Below are 19,579 nucleotides of genomic sequence, written 5' to 3' on the forward strand. Positions count from 1 at the left end.
TGATTTTTCTTTTATTTGCCCTGAAGCAGGGTGTTAAATCAAGAATTGTCAGTTTTGTAATCTGATGTTTTTTGTACTTTGTAACAATGAAGGTGCACATTATTAACTTTTACAGATGTTGTAAGGCGTAATTGCCAACAATAGAAAAGCAAGCAGCAGGCGTGGTTTCATTTATGCCGTGAAGGCCAGGCCACCAAGTAGTCCAAGAATGATGCTGTTTAGGTAGCAACTGGCACGAAAAGAGTAGCCCAAGCCTTGAAGACGAGTGCCTAGATATAAAAAAAAACGACCAGATATTAGAAAGCATTTTGCCCTTAGTGAGTCCCACTGTCTTCACACCTAGTAGCGTCTCGATTAAAAAGGAATATACAGTCGAGGCACCGTAAGCGGACACCCTCGAAGAGCAGAAAAAGCGTCCGTAACTGGAATGATCCTTGTAAGCGGCAACTACCAAGATAGAGGGATACATAGCCCCTTACAGAAGCTTGCAACTCTCACGTTAAACGTCGTTAATGCATGTAGATCAAAATGTAATGCAGTTAGATTTAGCTCTTCGTTGTCCGCTTATGAGAGCTCAAGTTAAAAACGTAACAAGTGAAAAGTTGAAATCACTCCCCTCAAAAGTTTTTGCGTCCTCTTAAGGGAAAGTTTAAACGCGGTTTTACGAGGCAGAGGGTCCGTTAGGAGAGCTTTGACTATTAAAAAAAAATAACTAAATGAAGGCAATTTATTTTGTACTCCTGATATATACCGACTTTTAAACACACGAAATTCTGCATGACTTACTTTGATGAACACAGTGTCGCAATTTATTCCTCTTGTATCCTTCCAAGCACTTACACCTCCCTTCAATACATTCTTCGTTCTCTTGACAGTTACACTCGCCTTCAAAGAAACACGTTTAGAAAATATCTGATTCAATCGATTGGTATTAAGTGCGTATTATTCTATTACAACTTCACATTATGGGTAAACAATTAATAAAGATATAATAAGCCACGCACCTTTGCAAGGTAAGGTATCAATAACACAATACAGAGCTGTCTTTAAAATTACAGTAAACAGAAAGAACAACAGCAGTTGTCTGCTCAGGATAAGCTCGATTCGGACAGTAACTTTCTAAAGGAGGTTAGATCCTCAGCCTGGCGGACTTCATTGGGTATATCATTCCAATTGCGTTGTACCGTATTAAAATAATGGTGGAGCCATGATGTTGAGAAGCTTTGTTGTTCTATTTTTGTTCCAGAGCCACGCAATTTATACTTAGCACATGTCCGTATTTTAAAATGGATGAACTAGGGCCGTAGGCAGGATCTTGCATGGGTGGGTGCAAAGGCCAGAGGCGTGAGCGTTCGGGGGGTCGGGGGTATTCTTCTTTGGGAAATTTTGAAAAATCAACTTGTTTAACTTTAAGTCCACATTTCCTGCGTTCTAAGAGTCATTTTAACCCTTAAACCCCGATTAATCGGACTTTGTGACCCTTGGGAGGGTGCGGACGCACCTATCACACTCCTCCTGCCTACGGGCCTGGGAACACATAGCTGGTTAGAGGCGCGAGCCGCGTAGCAGGCGTCCGAGGTTTTGTAGCGCGCGAGGGGACGGGGGGAGGGGCCCCGTTCTCGTTTTTTCCGGCGGCCCTCGCGACGCGCACTCTTTTAAACGCGCTGAAAACACACAGACGCCGCACGCAGGCTATATGACACGCAAGTGGGTTGTATTGAGCTTAAGTATCATTGTGGTTTTCCATGGAGAAAAAATGCTCGCTTCAAAGATTATATTTAATCATTTGAAGCAACAACGTTGCAGTAAGTTATAGACCCTTGTCTAAACGACACGCGAGAAAATCCTTGGATCGGCGATTTAACGAATTCATTCACGTCCCTGCTAAAAATTGGCCTGTTCTTGCCCGTAAATATTTGATTATCTAAATCTGTCTGGATTTGACAAAACGTGGACTTCGGGATCCGTGCTTGAAGGCCGACGCGCAGTCCGAGAAATTTCAGGGGGCAGTGTCAACGACCCCGTGGGCAGGTAGCCCGGGCCCTGACCTAACAACCCTAGGGAGCCCTGTGTCAGCTGTTGAATTGCAATGCGGCTGGGGGGACTTTGCTTTGAAATCTGGCCAGGACTGCTTCCGGCTTTTGGTTTTTCTGGGGGCTGGGCTTAGTAGCCTTGAGACCTCTGACAGCTCAGCTGTGACCGGGCATGGGAGAGCTTCCGAGCAGTACCCCTGGGCTCTCTCAAACCCACAGAGGGAAGGGAGGGGGGGGGGAGGCTTAGAGAGTTGCTGGCCCCTGGAAATTCTGGGGCCTCGTTTTCTTAAATCAGAACAGAAATAATCACTTACCATACTTAACGCATGCTCCGTTGTACGCCTTCACATATCCTGTGTCGCACATACAAGTATATGTCCCTGGCTGATTTTCACACTTTTCCCCAACACCGCATGGATTCTTCATTTCAGAACATTCGTCCCAATCTATAGTGAGAATCCATACATTGCGTAATATAACTAACTAAACGATAACAAATAGTTCCCAAATACGCAAAAAGAACGATGATGATGATGATGATGATGATGATGATAATGATGAGGATGACGACGACGATGATGATGATGATAATGATGATGATGTGGCCCAAAAAAGCAAATAAAAATAAGTTTGAAGAAATATATGGCATTTAAAAAAAAAAGCTCATTGTTAAGTAATAGAATAGCATAAAAATTGTTAACATGTTCTGCAAAATGTTCAAGCTCGGCAAAGGCAAGTCAGTTATTATTCTTTTTGTTTATTTCATGGCAAGTAAATTAAACATCATCGCTCGTTTTAATGAACTTGCTATTAAAATTATCCGTTTTTCACATATTTCTTATCTGTATAAAGCGTGTTAGAATCTTCTTACCCTCACAGTAATCTTTGTCTTCAGCATTTTTTCGATATCCAGCATTGCATTTGCATTCGTAGCTACCATGCGAGTTTTTACAGACGGCGTCAGAGGAGCAAGGTTCTATTTCACTGCATTCGTCTATATCTGCGTATAAAGACAATATAGGCGGCACTATAAAATGCGCTTTCAAATCTCGCTATGAAAAACAAATTGCAAATGACTGGAAACACTATCTTAACTACTTAATTTTCTAACCCGGTTTGATATTAAATTATTGAGTCTGATTCGAAGTATACACTATATTAGTAAGATATTGACTCAGTTGATAAGCAATTTATCACCCGAATTCTAAACATTTTTTTTAGTCGTGCTAGTTAGCTCCGATTCTATATTTCCTTGTTCTTATCCTGTTAACTATTCGACTGGTTTTATTTTTTAACTGATTCTTCTGCAATTACTTTATCTTATGTTTAACAGCTCACTTTGTTTTTAATCAATTCATTTTGATTCAAGATTGGTAACAGCTTAGCTTGTATTCCCTCTTACTCAAAAATTACTTTCTCTAGTTCCAAATCACTCACACTAAAAAATCGAACAATTCAACCAAAAATTGTTTTAATTTTTCTCTCTGTTTCTTAGTAATTCTCGCTGTTTCTAATAGTTATCTGTATCTTAATTGTTTTCTCTGTTTCTAAATATATACTTCTCGCTTTTCTAAAAAATTATCCGTGCCTTATTCTCTCTGTTTCTTAGTACTTCTCGCTATTTCTAAATAATGATCTGCATCTTAATTATTCTCTGTTTCTAACCTTGGCACGTTTTTCGTCCTGCTTTGATGACAATTTTAAAACCCGTTTCACAAGTGCAGTCATAAATACCGTTGAGCTGAGCACAGATTGTGCCACTGGGACACACGATACCGTGCATAGTACAATCTGTCATTTCTGAACAAAAGAAAAAAGTGATTTGTTGACTTTTATTACATTGACCTTTTGTTTCTAATCTGACTAATGTTCAATTTCTCCTTACAACTCAATGCAATACATATGTTTGACAGAACAGTAAAGGGGATAGAGAGAATCATCAACGTGGAGATATACACTTAACGAAACAACAATATCTCAGACACTTTGCAGGAAAAAGTTTTTTCAGCCAGTATGGATTGTTAACAGTTTGATGATGGTAGGTAGGTAGGTAGGTAGGTAGGTAGGTAGGTAGGTAAGGTCTGCGTCGAGCCAAGTGGCCCATCCCGATTTGGTAAGTATTTTAGTATTTAATCACCTTCCCCCTGGATTAGATGCTTGTACATCGCAGGGTTATCCCCCCCCCTCCACCCATTTAAACATTTATTTATTTATTACCATTTATACACCTGGGAGTAGAAGAGTAGCACTATGACAATAAAATGTCCTGCCCAAGAAAACAACACCATCATTGGCCCAGGCAAGAGCTCGAACCCGAGCCGCTAGATCCGGAGTCCAGCGAGCTTACCATGAGGCCACCGCGTATCCAAATGTATACCAATCAGCATGGAAAGTTAACAGTTTGATGTTGGAAATGTTGACTGCAAAAGCAGCAACAAAGCACCAAGAATTACACATAAAAAAATTATGAGTGATTTTAAAAAAAAAATAAACTGATTTTTCAAAATTGTTTTTTCGTGTCAACAAACAGAGCGACAAGAAATCGAACGTTGTTTCTATAGAAAAAATATACCTTCACACTTTGTGTCATTCCTATTCGTTGCATCTGTAATCGGTCCATTGCTTCCAGATGCTTCTAACTTTTGATAACCGTCACGACATTTGCATTCTGGTTTGTCGGCGCCGATTGGTAACAACGGGTCCAGAACACAGATAGAAGTTTCGTGACACTTGCTTTCTGCGGCTGCAGGACATGACATGGAATCTGTGTAAAGATGGAGAAAAGAGTCTTACAAATGTGCGAGGCGTGCGAGGTAAGGCAGCGAGGCATGCGAGGCAGAAATCCCTACTCCATTCATGAGGCTAACCGAAATGGATTGCATGCCTCGCCGCCTTGCACTTTGTGACGATCAAATAATTAAATAAAGGCTCATTTTAATGTGTCACGAGGTTTTTTCAACCGCCGCATTGTGGTCGAAACTTTAAAACTTGCAAACCGGCAACCAAATGAGGCTGATTAAGATAGGGGTTGGCGTCCTTTGTAAATCGAGGTTGTCGTCTTTTTCACTGAGCATCTTCTACGAATCAATACACCAATTTTTCTACTTTATCTTTGTCAAGTGCCCTACATTCATTATTAATTCTACATATTATGTACTTCCACACTGAGATCTAGACCAATAAACTTCTTTTCTGTGCCAGAGGAACAGGCGAGAAATACAATTGTTTTACAAGGTCACAGCAAAGATGGACTATCAATGATGGCCGACTAAACTAAACCTTTGGTACATTTAAGGCTATTTATTTCTCGAAATAAATAGCCTTAAATGTTTATTTCTCGAAATAAACAGTTTTATGTAGCTTGTAACGTATGCATCTCTCAGCTTCGGTAGCCCCGAATTCAACTCCTCGGCTATGCTTGTAAATAGCCAACTGGTCTGCCTCCTACCAGTTGGGATTCTTAATCATGTTATGTTCATTTACAATATTTGTTTCAGAGTTAATTTACATTGGCCCTGAAATGCCCCATTTGGGAGTGGTCAATTAAGATATTTATTTATTTTTATTTATCCTTACTTAGAATCGAGGCAAGCGTGTTCAATTCTCTTTCGCTTGAAGTCTTCAGCATGCGAATACCATTCCCCCTCCCTCCACGCCCTGTTTTCGGTTACACTTTTTGGTAGTATGGCAGTTTTCCCCTCACCTTTGCTGGGTTGATACTTTTTGTTTTGTTTTTTTTGGAATGTGATCTTTCAGTCGCTGTTATGTAAATAAATGGCCACACCTGTGGCCAAAAAGATCCCGAAGTGGGAAGTTTTGTTTTTTCCTAGCAAACAGAGCTTAGCCAACGCAACACGCAACACGCACTGGAACTTTGAATAAGTGGTATTTAATTATGAAGAAGTAAATATACATAAATTTTAGACATTTGATTTACAAGTTTTGTCAAAATCTTACCTCTGCAGTAATCCCCGTTTCCTGTTGTTCTTCCTCTACAATGACACTCTCCCCGAAAGCAATCTGCTTTTGGATGACAATCACTCGAAGTCTTGCACGAATGTAAAGGCGCTTAAAAAAAGAATTAAAACAACTCAGTATTATTTTTTGCCTGTCTTCCCTTAAAATGACACTCTCCCCGAAAGCAATCTGCTTTTGGATGACAATCACTCGAAGTCTTGCACGAATGTAAAGGCGCTTGAAAAAAAGAGTTAAAACGACTCAGCAATATTTTTTGCCTGTCTGGAATGGGACGTTTAGATTTCAGAGATATTAAAAAAACTCTTACTTATTACAATCAGTTATACTCTGTTTTTTTTACAATTGATATTGTTGCTATATATAGTAACAAGCCTGAGTCAAGAAGATGTTAGTTTCTTGTGAGCAATGATCTGGTGTTCATTTGATGCAATATTTAGAGCGTCTTTGCTTTGGGGTCGTAGCATCGAACATGAAAGTGCAAAACATGCTTTAAATCATTACTGTCCACCTATATAACTTTGAAACGTACTCCTCCATTAACAAAAACTTTTTCTAAAAAACGCGATTTATGCCACTGATTAACTCTTCAGTGTTGTCACACAAAATTCTGTCATCCGAGTGCGCGGAGGTGCAAAAGTGTTATAGGTTTATTTTACTGACGCTCGTCTCATTCTATTTTACCATATAAATAAGAAAAAATATTTTGCAAACAGATTAAAATTTCTCAGAATGTATGTCTGCTGCTTGTTTAGAAGATAGATATCGATCTAGATAGAAAAAAATGACAGTGTTCTACGCTGTTAGAGTATTGGAATCGTAGAAAAAGGTGGCTAGACAAAAAGAGCGCACTCGTAGACAAAAGCATTCGTCTGCCGAATCTGTTGCATTTCTCTACATTGTAAGTGCCTTGCGTGCTACCTCTATAACAAAAGAGCGTGGTTGATGCTTTTTCAAATATCCCCACCTCGTTTGCAAGTCTTTCCTTCGTGCCTTTTCAGCTCGTCTTTGCACTTGCATTCTCCTTTGACACACTTCGAATGATACTTCATTTTGCAGTCCTTATTGCTGTCGCACTCTGAATAAATACAACAACAGCGACCATTTTATTTTTCCAAAATAAACAGAAATAATTATAGCACAAAATTAATTAACTAGAATAGGCAAAAAAAACTACCCAGAATAGAAATAAACTAAACGAGTTGAGTAGTTACAAAAAAATAAAATTGCTTTGACTAGGTTGAGCATGTCAATAAGGAGAGCAGCGTTGTGAAATATTTTAACCAGCCATTTTCAGCAGATATAAAAACTAAATATAAAAGCTAGCTTACGGACCTCAGTATAGAAGTTAATGATCATATCCGAGACGGGCTATTTCAAAAAGAACTTCGAGACGATCTAGATACAAATGTTGCGGAAGTGTGTTTCTTATAACTATTCATTGTAGTATCCGCTCCTTGCAAGCATTTCACTCAGAACAAACTGATACGGTTTACGCTCATTCATAGCACTACAATCTACTGACTCATATTATCACACATTTATTGGTACTTGGAAATCCCGGTTATAAAACAAATCCTTGAGAAAATACTAACGGGTTGTTTATAACAGTAGGGATCTTACATCGTGAAGGCCGTGAGACTCGATATTAAAAGTCCTTTACTGAGAAATCATATCATATAACAATTATAACACATCACTTTATGCATACACGGCTGTATTGAAATGAACTAACCAGAAAAGGACTGCAAAACTCGTAATAATGATTTTATCGTAAGGAAACCTTATGAAATGTTTTGATCTGCGGTCTACTTGCAAACTTTTTTATTGTCTATTTCTATCTGAAGTACAATTTTTTGCGAGGAAGAAACTATAACTAAGAGTGCGTTAATTTCTTTGGGAAAATCCAATCCGGATTCTTGTATCCAAAACCGGATATTGCGTTTCTTTACTTATATCAAAAAGTATCGTCGCACTGACAACTATCGCCCAATCATAGCGTGAGGCTGAACGTGAAAGGCAAGGCTAATTAAAAATGCGTCGACTCTCTCTGGTTCAGAAAGCTAAAAGTTTGCAGACCATGGTTATTTTTCCCGTATTCTTAAACCGCGAAGAGAGGCAGGCGAATCAAAAGTTTGCTGCAGTAAAAGAATGGTCTTCGAACTATTCCCATGCGAGGTTTTGGAGTGAGTGGACCAAATTAAAGGCAAGTTTTGGCTCATTTTTGTCGAACAGTGTTGTTTATCTAGCGTCGGAAGTGTGCACCCTTAAATATTTATGTAAGAGTAAACTAAAATTAAAAATATCGGTTAAATAGGGTTTAAATGCTTTAGAACAGTCAAGAAACGTCGCGTAGACAACATATGATGTGAAATGTGAACTTTACTAGCGGTTTATTACATTTCGTACGATAAAATGTTTTCCTCTAAAGTTTCATACAAATCCTTATAATTTTGACGCCGCCATTTTGACCGAGTTGTCAGAGTGTGAGCCTGGGCTCCCTGTGGTCATACGACAAGTTTTTAAGCGTCTATTGCGACTAACATGCAAAAGGATTTATTATAAAAGGCAACGACAGCGTGATGAGTGTGAAGTATCATTTTAAACTGGATGCAGAGTTTCTAGAACTGTCACTGTGTGTTAACTCGTCACAGAGTTATTAGCTTTCAGATGCGTTCTCGTCACATTATGCTTCAGGCTAAAAATGAAATACTTCGAAGTGTGATTCTAGTCAGGGGCACCCAACGAGAAAATTTTACTATAGGTGTCGGAACACCTTTTGTACGTTATAAGTGTCCTTTTTATGCGTTTTAAAGCCTTATTTTAAAACGCTAAGTGAAGTGTTTCTTTTCGGATACGCTAGGTGAACTTTCGAACTTCAGAAAATTTTAGGGAACGAAATATTATTATCCGAATTTACGAGTAGCTGGCCTTTTTTCGTACGTGCCCAAAACGACAGTTTTCTCTCTCCGAAAACAACAGGCATTACTTTTCCCATGTCACGAAAGTTTGAGCTAAAGAAATCTCCAGTTTTTCATCACACTTTAATCCGAAAATCGTAGGCGATTAAAGGTCTTCCGAACTGAGATATTCACCGAAACCGACTGTTGGGTGCCCATGTCTAGTGAAGGCTTTTGTATGATGAAATGATTTTAGCTCGAATACATTCGACAAAAAACAATTGTGTACTGATATTTTATGATCTGTGCGAACAGTGTTTACAGGGTTGTTATGGCAAAAAAAATTCATTTTTCGTTTCTTTGGGAACGAAGTATCCCGGCCTGTGATCTGGGTTCAATAATCCCTTGGATTCTCCCCAAAAAACGCACCCTTAGTTAACATGGAAACGTTTATCCAAAGAAAGTGAGCTAGCAAGGTGCTGTGTGTGTGTGTGTGTGTGTGTGTGTGTGTGTGTGTGTGTGAGTGTGTGTGGGGGGGGGGGGGGATTTAAAACAACAACAAATAAGGAACAGAAAACTAACCAGACTTTTTAAAAAATAAACTTACCAACACACCGGCCGCCCAGCGTACCACCGGCATTCACATAACCCTTTTGACATTTGCACCTTGGGGTTAAATTCATTATGGCTCCTATGACACATACCCCAAAAAAACCGCAGTCATGGTTCTTCAACTCAGTTCGTTTACTTTCACTGCACAGCGAATGTGGATCTAAAATTGGTAGACATGATGACTGAGTAATGTTTTTTAACATATATTCAAAGTGCGTTGTTTGAAACTTAAGAGACTTAAGTTTAAGGAGGATGCTTCGCCGTCTCGGTGATAACTAGTTGTTGCCTTTACCCCCCCTCCCCCTACTACAATGTTGATTTTTAACCAAGCAGCCTATCCTAAGAGACCCAGTGGCAGTTACTGAGGGCGAAGGACAGGCAAATCTGCGGGAAAAAAATGGCTAAGAGAAGTTGGAGCGATAGAAAGGTTCCACCTTACTAGGCCAGTTCCAAACAGCTCTAGCTGATCCCTCTTGATTGAGCAAAAAAGTCCTTTGCATTTCTTTGTATTATTCTGCCCAATTGGCGGCAAGCAAGTCAGCAGTCCGTTACGTGTGTTAGTATAAATAAGTAAATATACTAGTAATAATCAGAGATTAGGGGAGTGCGTTCGATCCAAGATGGGTACAAAAGATAAGGCTAGCAAACGTAAACCGAGTTACACGACTGTTTGTATCGTCATACAAATTTTAAACGACCGCCCGTGCAACATAAAATGCGCGTCCAACATCACTTGAAACTATCAGAGAAAAAATCTCAATCCAACCACAGGGAACCCAAACGCTGTATTCGTTATTCATAATCTTAAAATAAAAATGTTCTTATTTACCTGTGTTCCTGTGTCTTTTTTCATCGGTTTGGGAGCGATTCGAATCAGAGCGAAGGCGGTTTACGTTGCGAGTCTCAAACGGTAATCAGTCTGTCGTAATGTCAATACGACGCGCCTCAAGTTTCAGTTAATATTAACTCTAGTTAATAACACCATTAACTATTGAAACACGAAACTCCCCGCGAGGAGAGTTAATAGTTAATGGTGTTAGTAACTAGAGTTAATAATAACTGAAACTTGAGGCGCGTCGTATTGACATTACGACAGACTGATTACCGTTTGAGACTCGCAACGTCACAGGCGGCCCAAGTTCACTGCGTGAATTAATAATAATAATAATAATAATAATAATAATAATAATAATAATAATAATAATAATAATAATAATTACGAATTTGTTGTGCGCAAATTCCATACGTAAATGTTCAAATGCGCATTACAAAAAAAGTTAGGTTAATTATTTATAAAGTGTAAGCGAACGTGACTCTTGGCTTCGAGCGGTGTTGTGTTACAAAGATGCGATGCAAAAGTTAGATTAATTATTTATAAAGTGTAAGCGAACGTGACTCTTGGCTTCGAGCGGTGTTGTGTTACAAAGATGCGATTTATAAGGGTTTTTTATGGGAACTTGGCGATTTTGATTCAAAAGGTATAAAATTAAATATTTTACAAATAAAATCGACTTACCTTGTTTCCATGTTGTGTTCTTTGTTGTCTGCCTACGTTTCAGGTCGTTTTAAAGCGTTTTCGGCGAGTTGCGCTAGCGGGTGGTGTTCCAGCGCAACTCGCCGAAAACGCTTTAAAACGAACTGAGACGCAGGCAGACAACAAAGAACACAAAATCGCCAAGTTCCCATACAAACCCTTATAAATCGCATCTTTGTAACACAACACCGCTCGAAGCCAAGAGTCACGTTCGCTTACACTTTATATATAATTAATCTAACTTTTGCATCGCATCTTTGTAACACAACACCGCTCGAAGCCAAGAGTCACGTTCGCTTACACTTTATAAATAATTAATTCACGCAGTGAACTTGGGCCGCCTGTGGCAACGTAAACCGCCTTCGCTCTGATTCAAATCGCCCCCAAACCGATGAAAAAAGACACAGGAACGCAGGTAAATGAGAACATTTTTATTTTAAGATTATGAATAACTAATACAGCGTTTGGGTTCCCTGTGATCCAACAGTGCACGAGGCAGCACAGCATTTTTTTTAATTCTGTTAAAAGGAGGACTGCTGAAACGTTTATTTTTCAGACAACTTACAGGGAAAACTCGAAAACGCAAACCGAAGAAGATCGTTAGATTGAATCAACCTCGTTCCCAGGGTCTCTCGCAAAGAAACTGTGACGTCATCAATTAGCCAACCTGCCACATACCAAGATACATAGAACGGCATGCAGAACGACTTTCACTGGACAGCCACGGGACCACACGCCACCACAAGATTAAGATTTGTTCTCCTACCATCGAACACAAAAATTGTTTACACCCTACCATTATCGGCTTCATCAATTGTTTTTGCGCGCGCTGTCTTTGTGGCTCAATGTCATTGTTGACGTTGCTGTGACGCAGTTAATTTGCTTTCTAATGTCTAATCTCATGAGATCGAGGCCAACTTGTCACATACCGACATGTATACATACATAGAACGACACATAGAACCACTTTCGCTTGCGCGTTCACAGGACAACCACGGGACCACAGGACACCACAAGATTAGGATGCGTTCTCCTACTGTCCAACGCAATAAATAAGTATATACACAAAGCCAGTTCGTTTGACGCCATGAAACGTCGGATTTAAGCTTGTATGCGATATGCAAGTCGCGGAAATCCATGTTTACCATTTCGTTCAGATCCTCTATAGAAAAATTAATCACTGCCTAAAGCGAAACTTTTCCAAACACGAAACTATTTTCAGGCATGAGCCAGGCAATTGTGTCGAGCGGCCGACTAGCTACGCGCGCAGCAGCAAATCTTGTACTCGATTTTTCGTATTTTGAACGCGAAACGAGAAAAAATTATTTTAATTTTTCTGAATCTTGAATAATTTTACATTACGTTTTTATGAAGCAAATTTGGCAAAAAAAAATCGTAAAATTTTTCTTAGTCCAAAACTATTTTTTAGACTACGAAAAAATGGGAAGTTAGCAAAACGAAGAAATGACTTTTTAGTTTCAAAGGCTCCTCATTGTTCTGGCTATTGTTTTCAATAAACTAAAAAAATATTTATGCACAATTAATGTATGTGGCTGTGTGCAAATCTTGGCATTCGACGTTTCAGCACTAGCATGGCTGCAAACCTTCCTACTTTCTCGAACAGGGGAGGCACTAGCCGAAACTTTTCCTTCTGAAGCAAAAATTCGGAAAATAGATATAGCGAGTGAACTGGTTTTGTGTATATAATTCGTATTAGAACACACGAGAAGGACTGTAGACCTCCTGGCCGCCAATTGGACAGATTAAATCAAAGGGAATACAAAGGACTTTAATACCCAATCAGGAGGCGGCATTTTGAGAGCTGTTTGGAACTGGCCTGGTAGAATCTTTCCCCAGGGGTACCTTTCAATCGCTACAACTTTTCTTCGCCGATTTTGCTTTAAAAAAAATTGCTTTAAAAGTTGATACTGGCTTAAAAATATATTATTTGGGACGTTTCGGCTACTGCTGCTAATCGAACAGTAGTGGTGGAAGATACACTATGCGATTTATTTTGCATCACAGTCAGTCTTTATACCATGGGGAAAGATAATAAGATAATAAGCAATTATTGGTTGACGTTGAGCATGATATCGTGAATTATCAAAACCGAGGTCTGTGTTATCTGCCGAAGCAGAAGGCTGAGGTAGATAACACAGACACGAGGATTTGATAATTCACGATATCATGCGAAAAACCGAATTCAATAATTGTTTTATTATACGTTTTCAAACAATTTGCCATCACTTTTTCTAGCGCCAACATTGGCCAAAGCGGTTTTATCTTGTGGTTCCTCCAGGTTCTCCTCCCTCACATAATCATTCAGAATTTTTACACTTGTTTTTGTTATTCTCTTGGTGTTTTTAGAATCTTTATTCTCGATCGAAACTTTCAATTCCTCTTCAGAAACGGAGGCGAATCGCTCAACCATATTTTCAAAAGTTCGACAGCACTACACGGACTAGGGGCTTGGAAACTAGGCGGACTTTGAACTTGACATGATAACCCAATATCTGCTGCAGATATTGGGTTATCATGTCAAGTTCACATGCTACTGTATATTGACTGAATGCTCTCGACCAATCACATGTTTCAAAGTAATTCTAATGTATTATTAGAAAGGATGTATGTATACCTCTGCAGTATCTCCCATTTCCGATCGTGGTTCCTTGACAAACGCATTTTCCTTCCTCACATTTCCCCCGAACGTAACGTGTTTCCACTCCGTGTATAATTTCGAATTTTATCTTTTTATCGCAATCTGCGTCAGTTTTGCATTTATGTAAAGGTCCTGAAAAAATTAAAAGAGAAAAAGGTTATTACAAAAAAATAGCACAATACTTCTACATTTTATTAAAGGTCTTGAGCTTAATTTTTATGTCACATCACTTTAACTCTAACGAATTTAAACAAAAATAATGGCTGCGGTCACATCTAGGCATAGTTATCTATTTCGGTAATGTGACTGCTTCACTGTTCCCCCTAACTATAGTTAGAAACTTTACGCCTCGCTGATGCAAAACAATACACACTAACTATAGTTGTACTCAAGCAGGGTTCATGGGCTAGTCTTTAGTTTACAAACGAAAAACCAATCAGAATGCGACAATTCTTTACGCACGTGCAAAATGAACATAAATATGCAAAACAAAGCGTGAAGGGAAGGAAAAAAAGAAAAACAACATGCCAAGAAATTACATATCACCAAATGTTAGAAAAAAAGCTTGAATTTTTCGGCGTCTAGCATCTTTACTTCATTTTATTTTCTTCAACGCCGAGATGCCGTGCAAAAATCGAAAAAAATAGAGGAACAATTAGACACAAATCAACAGCAAGGGCTGTCATTAACTAATTTTTAAATTATCCAAAAGCTAATCAGAACTAACTACAGTTAACTGCATTGATGTGACAGCAAAGACGACCGAAAGCTCTAACTTTTGTTTGACATGACGTCACGTAACTTGAGACTAATTAATAATTAGACTACAAGCCCGAGTTTTCTATGAGCGAATAGTCAACGAGGCGCAGCCGAGTTGACTATCGCTTATAGAAAACGAGGACGAGTAGTCTAAGTGTTTTACTCTTAAAGGACTGCGGTCCAAAAAACTACAATTTTACGTATTTATAAGCCAAAAATGAAAAAAATTAATCTTTAAATGAGCAACGAGCGCGCGATTGTTTTCTATCAGCGAATAGAAAACAGTGGGAGAACCAATCAGATTCGCGGATTTTCAATAGAACACAGCTGAGTTTCTACTATTTAAAGTTAAACTTTAGTTACGTCGTAGATGTGACCACAGCCATTGTAATTTCAGGCAATCAGATTTGAAAATGCGTCTTGCTTTGTGTGACAACGGGTTTTGGTTGTGACAGGGATGTTGCTCAAAATTAACGGGGAACGGGCGATGAGAGGCCTCCTCGGGAACTGTCGACTAGAACGAACTGATGGGGAAGCTCAGAGACCACGCTGTGGAGAGGAATTGTCAGGGTACGAGGGACGCACAGGGGACACGTGGACCGGTGTCTCGGCGTAAATCTCATGTACTCCGAGATGTATCGACCTGATACAGACTCTCCGTGCAGAAGAAGGAAGGTGAGTAGATCAGGAGTGAAGTAGTGGGAGGGACGACGGAGAAGAGAAGAGTGGAGCGCCACTCAGACAGACAGGAATGCGAGGCAGAATTGTTTCGTGGACAACGATTGTTACTTTCCGACACCCTAGTCGCGACAGCCCGCGCGGACTAGTACAAAGTGTTACAGCTTAATCGGTGCCTGTACTATGACAGTCCCGAGTGCCTAAGTGCAAAGTCCTTTTATGATATTCCCTAAACATTGATTAATTCCTCCTGACATTTGCACGCAGCATTGTATAAAGGGTTGCCATGATGTTCTCGACCGATCAAAATCGAGTAGTTTTGTTGTACCTTTGTTTAAAAGGGTATTTCAGTACAAAATAACAATTGTGTATGTGTTCATGAAGAAATTTTTAACATCGAAATACGGTTGCACGAGCCAGTTATAATATAGCAACAAATATCTGTCTTGGAAGAGCGGGAAGCATTCATCAAAGTTTGGCTGGCCAGAGTTCCGAGACCTTACCCTTTTATATACAATTTTGATAAAAACTGAAAATTCTTTCATGCATACGTTCCTTCCATAGATATTAGTATCCCTTTCTCATACTTGGTTTTAACGGACCGCATCCTTTTTGTGCCCCTACTTTAAATAACCCAATGAATATAAGTAACAGTTTATCCGATATGTTCCTCTGTTTGACAGGGTATTATAATAACCAAATAACAAAATGAAAGTTTTCACTACCTTTGGTATACTTCCACTCAAAACATCTATCCATATAAACACTCAAATTAAAAAAAAAAAAATTAAACACCCTTTCGGCAGACCCTGTTCCCTCTCCTCCCTCCCCCCTCCCAAATGACGATTACAGCAATTTTTCTCCCGGTAGCTATTCAGTGTGTCAAGATGAAATTCAATTGACTGTTAGCGGTATATGTATGTAGAATCACAATTATTTGTGTAAGTAATTCATCTACTGGGTATGCATGACGTTACCTACCAGGCACGCATGATTTCTCTCCCAATACAAGCCTTCCATGGCAGCCACACTTCCCATTTTTACAGTAGGCATAAGTCAATGCCTTGCAGTCTTCATTAATTTTGCACGCTACAAAGGAATAGAAAATAATATGTAATATGCTGATGTCCGATCTTGTCCCGAGCTGTAATAGTAAAGCGCATTAAGCTTTGGGAAATGCGCCATAGTACAACCATTACCAGTAACCAGTAGAAGACAATGGGGATAATAAAACTCTGTCTGTCTTTCTGTTTGTCTGTCTGTCTGCCTGCCTGCCTGCCTGCCTGCCTGCCTGCCTGCCTGCCTGCCCTGTCTGTCTGTCTGTCTGTCTGTCTGTCTGTCTGTCTGTCTGTCTGTCTGTTTGCCTGCCTGCCTGCCTGCCTGCCTATCTGTCTGTCTGTCTGTCTGTCTGTCTGTCTGTCTGTCTGTCTGAGTGTCTGTAAGAAAGCTTGTGTGTCATAATGTCTCCAACCTCGTTTCCGGGGTCTCTTTTCTTTCCGTCTCCAGCGGACAGGAAGAAAGACTTTGGAAACGAGTACTGACTTGTCTGAGCACCCACCACTGCCTTCTTCAGAACACAATCAATAAACGTAACTTAGTTCCAAATAGCAAGATGCCCCGTCTCGTTGTCACGCTCCGAAGTTGCGGAGGTTTGTTTACGAGCAAGCTGTATGTCTCTGTCATGTTATTCCATCCTTTCTTAAATCAATATTCCTGTTTCCCGATATATATACTTTGCAGCATTCACATGGAATCGTATGGACGACAACTGATCGTTTGGTTAGTTCTGAGCTTAAGGTCACGACAGTCGACACCTATGAGTTGTGGCAGATATTATGACGCTGCGCATACGCCTTGCTGTTACCGGTTTTAAGGGCAACAGAATGCAAAACTCGCAGCAACCAAAAAATGCATATTTCTCATTTTATTAGTTACCGAGATTATAATTATTTTTTTCATCTCCCCACAGAACGCTTTAAGACATAGCGGATCTAGATTCCAGCTGCATGCAGTTCGCTGGATGACACATATATGTACCCACATGTAGGCCCGGGGGGGGGGGGGAGGTACTTGTGATTTCAAGTGACGGGGATGATCGAATGGGGGCAAAAATCAAGACCCAAAAAAATCCCGAGGGCTTCGAACAAACCCAAAAAAATCCCTAGACCAAACATTAACCCCCAAAAAATCCCATGCCAAATTTTTGACCCTTAAATTTGTAGAAAGGGGGAATGATATAACACAAAGAAAAACACAGAAAAACACGTTTGTTTATACTTTATAACTAAGCAGCCAAGGCACTATCACGAACCTTAAGATTGTGTTTAATACCCTAAAACTTCCTTCTTCAATCAAGCCACCCCCAAAAAAATACTTACCAAATTTTTCTACCCAAAAGAATCCCGGAATCGAAAATGACCGAAAAATGTCTAGCCTAAAAAAATCCTTCTATAATGCCCGTCACTTGAAATCCTGAGTACCCCCCCCCCCCCCTTCTGGGCATGTTGGATAAATGGCTTAACTCAGTGTAAGACTCATCCGTAGTTTAGTGTTAGTGCATCTGACCGTTGGAGGTCATTGGAAGGGCGAAAGAAGGCAGGTATACGTTAAAAGTCCTTAAAACGCTTCGTTTTATATGTAAAACGGTGTGGGACGTTTCAATCGGACCCATTCGTTTTATCTCCCTAGCCTTTTTTCATCCTGGCTATGGGTTAGATTCCTTTTGGGGACTGAGATATTTGCTTTGTCCCACGCTCGTGATAACTGAAACAGATATTAGTTAGTTTTCTTCGCGCCATGAGGCGCCAACTAGCCCTGTCTTGCGCTGCGCCCCTGACTTCCGACCAGCTGGACCACCCCTTTTGTCTGCATTCTTTTTTCACCGTCATTCTCCAAGTGGTTTTAGGTCGTCCCACTTTTTAAAAGTCTCTTCCCTTCAGGTTGCCACTCCAGATATACGTTTAGCAAAATAAAGCACAATTATTCAGACGATACTGAGTCGATATGTTCCTCTCCCGTGTCGACGTGATGGTCGGTTGATTTTTCTGTCATGGAGATTCGCCCGTACTCAGTTTAAAGGTGAAAAATTATTGATAATCTATTCGTCAGAATGGCAAGCAAATACTCCCAATTATTAAAAACTAGCATTGGTATATTGCAATTCCTTCGTTTTGACTGGTTAACAGGCAAGGGTATATGAGCTTCTATACCATTGGCCACAAATATGGTAGTTGACACAAGTCAATTAATGAAAACAGCTTGGGAGATCAAATATTGCAATTCTTTGGGCGTTTTCTAATAAAAACAATTATTCCACTCGCTTATTGGATATGAGATCGTTATAGCCATCCCAACTCGGTGCTACGCGCCTCGTCTGGCTCATCTACCATCCGCTCATATTATATAGGATCTTATTGTAATTTATTATTTTAGATAGTGCAGGTCCACATCAGGACTCAACGTCTTGCCAATTATTTTTTAACCTGTTTTATCAAATAAACCATTTATTTATTTATTTATGTATGTAACCATTGCGCGCTCGTGGAATAATTGTTAAATATAGAAGTCTCCGTGTTATGTAAGCGCGCGCTAATAGCCCGGTATTTAATATTTCAATGCAAAACGATCAAACTATAAATAGACATGATAAAAAAACTTACGATAAGTCTTTTTGGCGTAAAATCCACCAATGAAGAAACAGATCACCAGCCAAGTGAGAATCTGTCTTTTGATAAGTTCCATTCTAGGTGAATTTTCCCTTTTTTCCCAATCGAAGTCTTGGTAAGTACTGGCATTGCTGCATAAAAAGAACTGTTGAATTAAATTATTTACGTCACAATATTAACTTCTACGTTACCCGGCTTCCTCGTCGGGCTCAAAATAAAGTTTCGTTCTGTTTGATTATAGCGACATCGCCAACATTTCTACAAACAATGAAAAATCTTTGATAAAAAAGGTCGAAACATTCATATTTTCCCTCGAAAGAGTTTTAAACCAAGTTTAGTGGTAGCGTGCGAGCAGGCTTCTATTTAAGTCACCTGCATGCGCGAGCAACCAAGTCACCAGAACAAGGCGAACCGGGAGCCATTCGAGAAAAAGTGAGCATGTGTAATTTTTTTCATTTGTTCTTTGCTAAAATACCATGTCGCTTATTACGCGTAAAATTCTGCGCAGTAAGGATGCGCAATGCAAAACAGGGCAATGACCTTAAGATGGAGTAAGAGCGAGAAAGGCGCGAAAAAAAGGTTACTTCATTTTCAACAGATTCACTTTCCATCAGTCACTGAAAAGCCAAAAAAATTATCTTGCAACAATTCTAGTGAAATTACGCAAGTGCCCATTTCACTGCTGTGGGACTTCGATGGCGCAGTACTTTGGTGATTTCTGCTGGGGCGAACGATTTTTCCCAACCCCCACTCAAAAAGATAAG

General features: G+C 39.7%; 1 protein-coding gene across 1 annotated transcript; it reads right to left on the minus strand.

Moving 5' to 3' along the window:
* Positions 1-52: 52 nt before the first annotated feature.
* Positions 53-18,955, minus strand: LOC144657668 (uncharacterized). The gene is made up of 12 exons (XM_078518021.1): positions 18,810-18,955; positions 16,132-16,239; positions 13,690-13,845; positions 9,516-9,680; positions 6,976-7,086; positions 5,991-6,101; positions 4,606-4,797; positions 3,699-3,833; positions 2,905-3,033; positions 2,348-2,479; positions 787-885; positions 53-269 (listed from the first exon to the last, which is right to left on the minus strand). Exons 1-12 carry the CDS (start codon positions 18,889-18,891, stop codon positions 172-174), a joined length of 1,518 nt encoding a protein of 505 aa, XP_078374147.1. The 5' UTR covers positions 18,892-18,955; the 3' UTR covers positions 53-171.
* Positions 18,956-19,579: the final 624 nt, after the last annotated feature.

The sequence above is a fragment of the Oculina patagonica genome, chromosome 6, assembly GCF_052425735.1.
Source record: "Oculina patagonica isolate OP01 chromosome 6, crgOcupat, whole genome shotgun sequence".
In the NCBI taxonomy this organism is placed as follows: Eukaryota; Metazoa; Cnidaria; class Anthozoa; order Scleractinia; family Oculinidae; genus Oculina; species Oculina patagonica.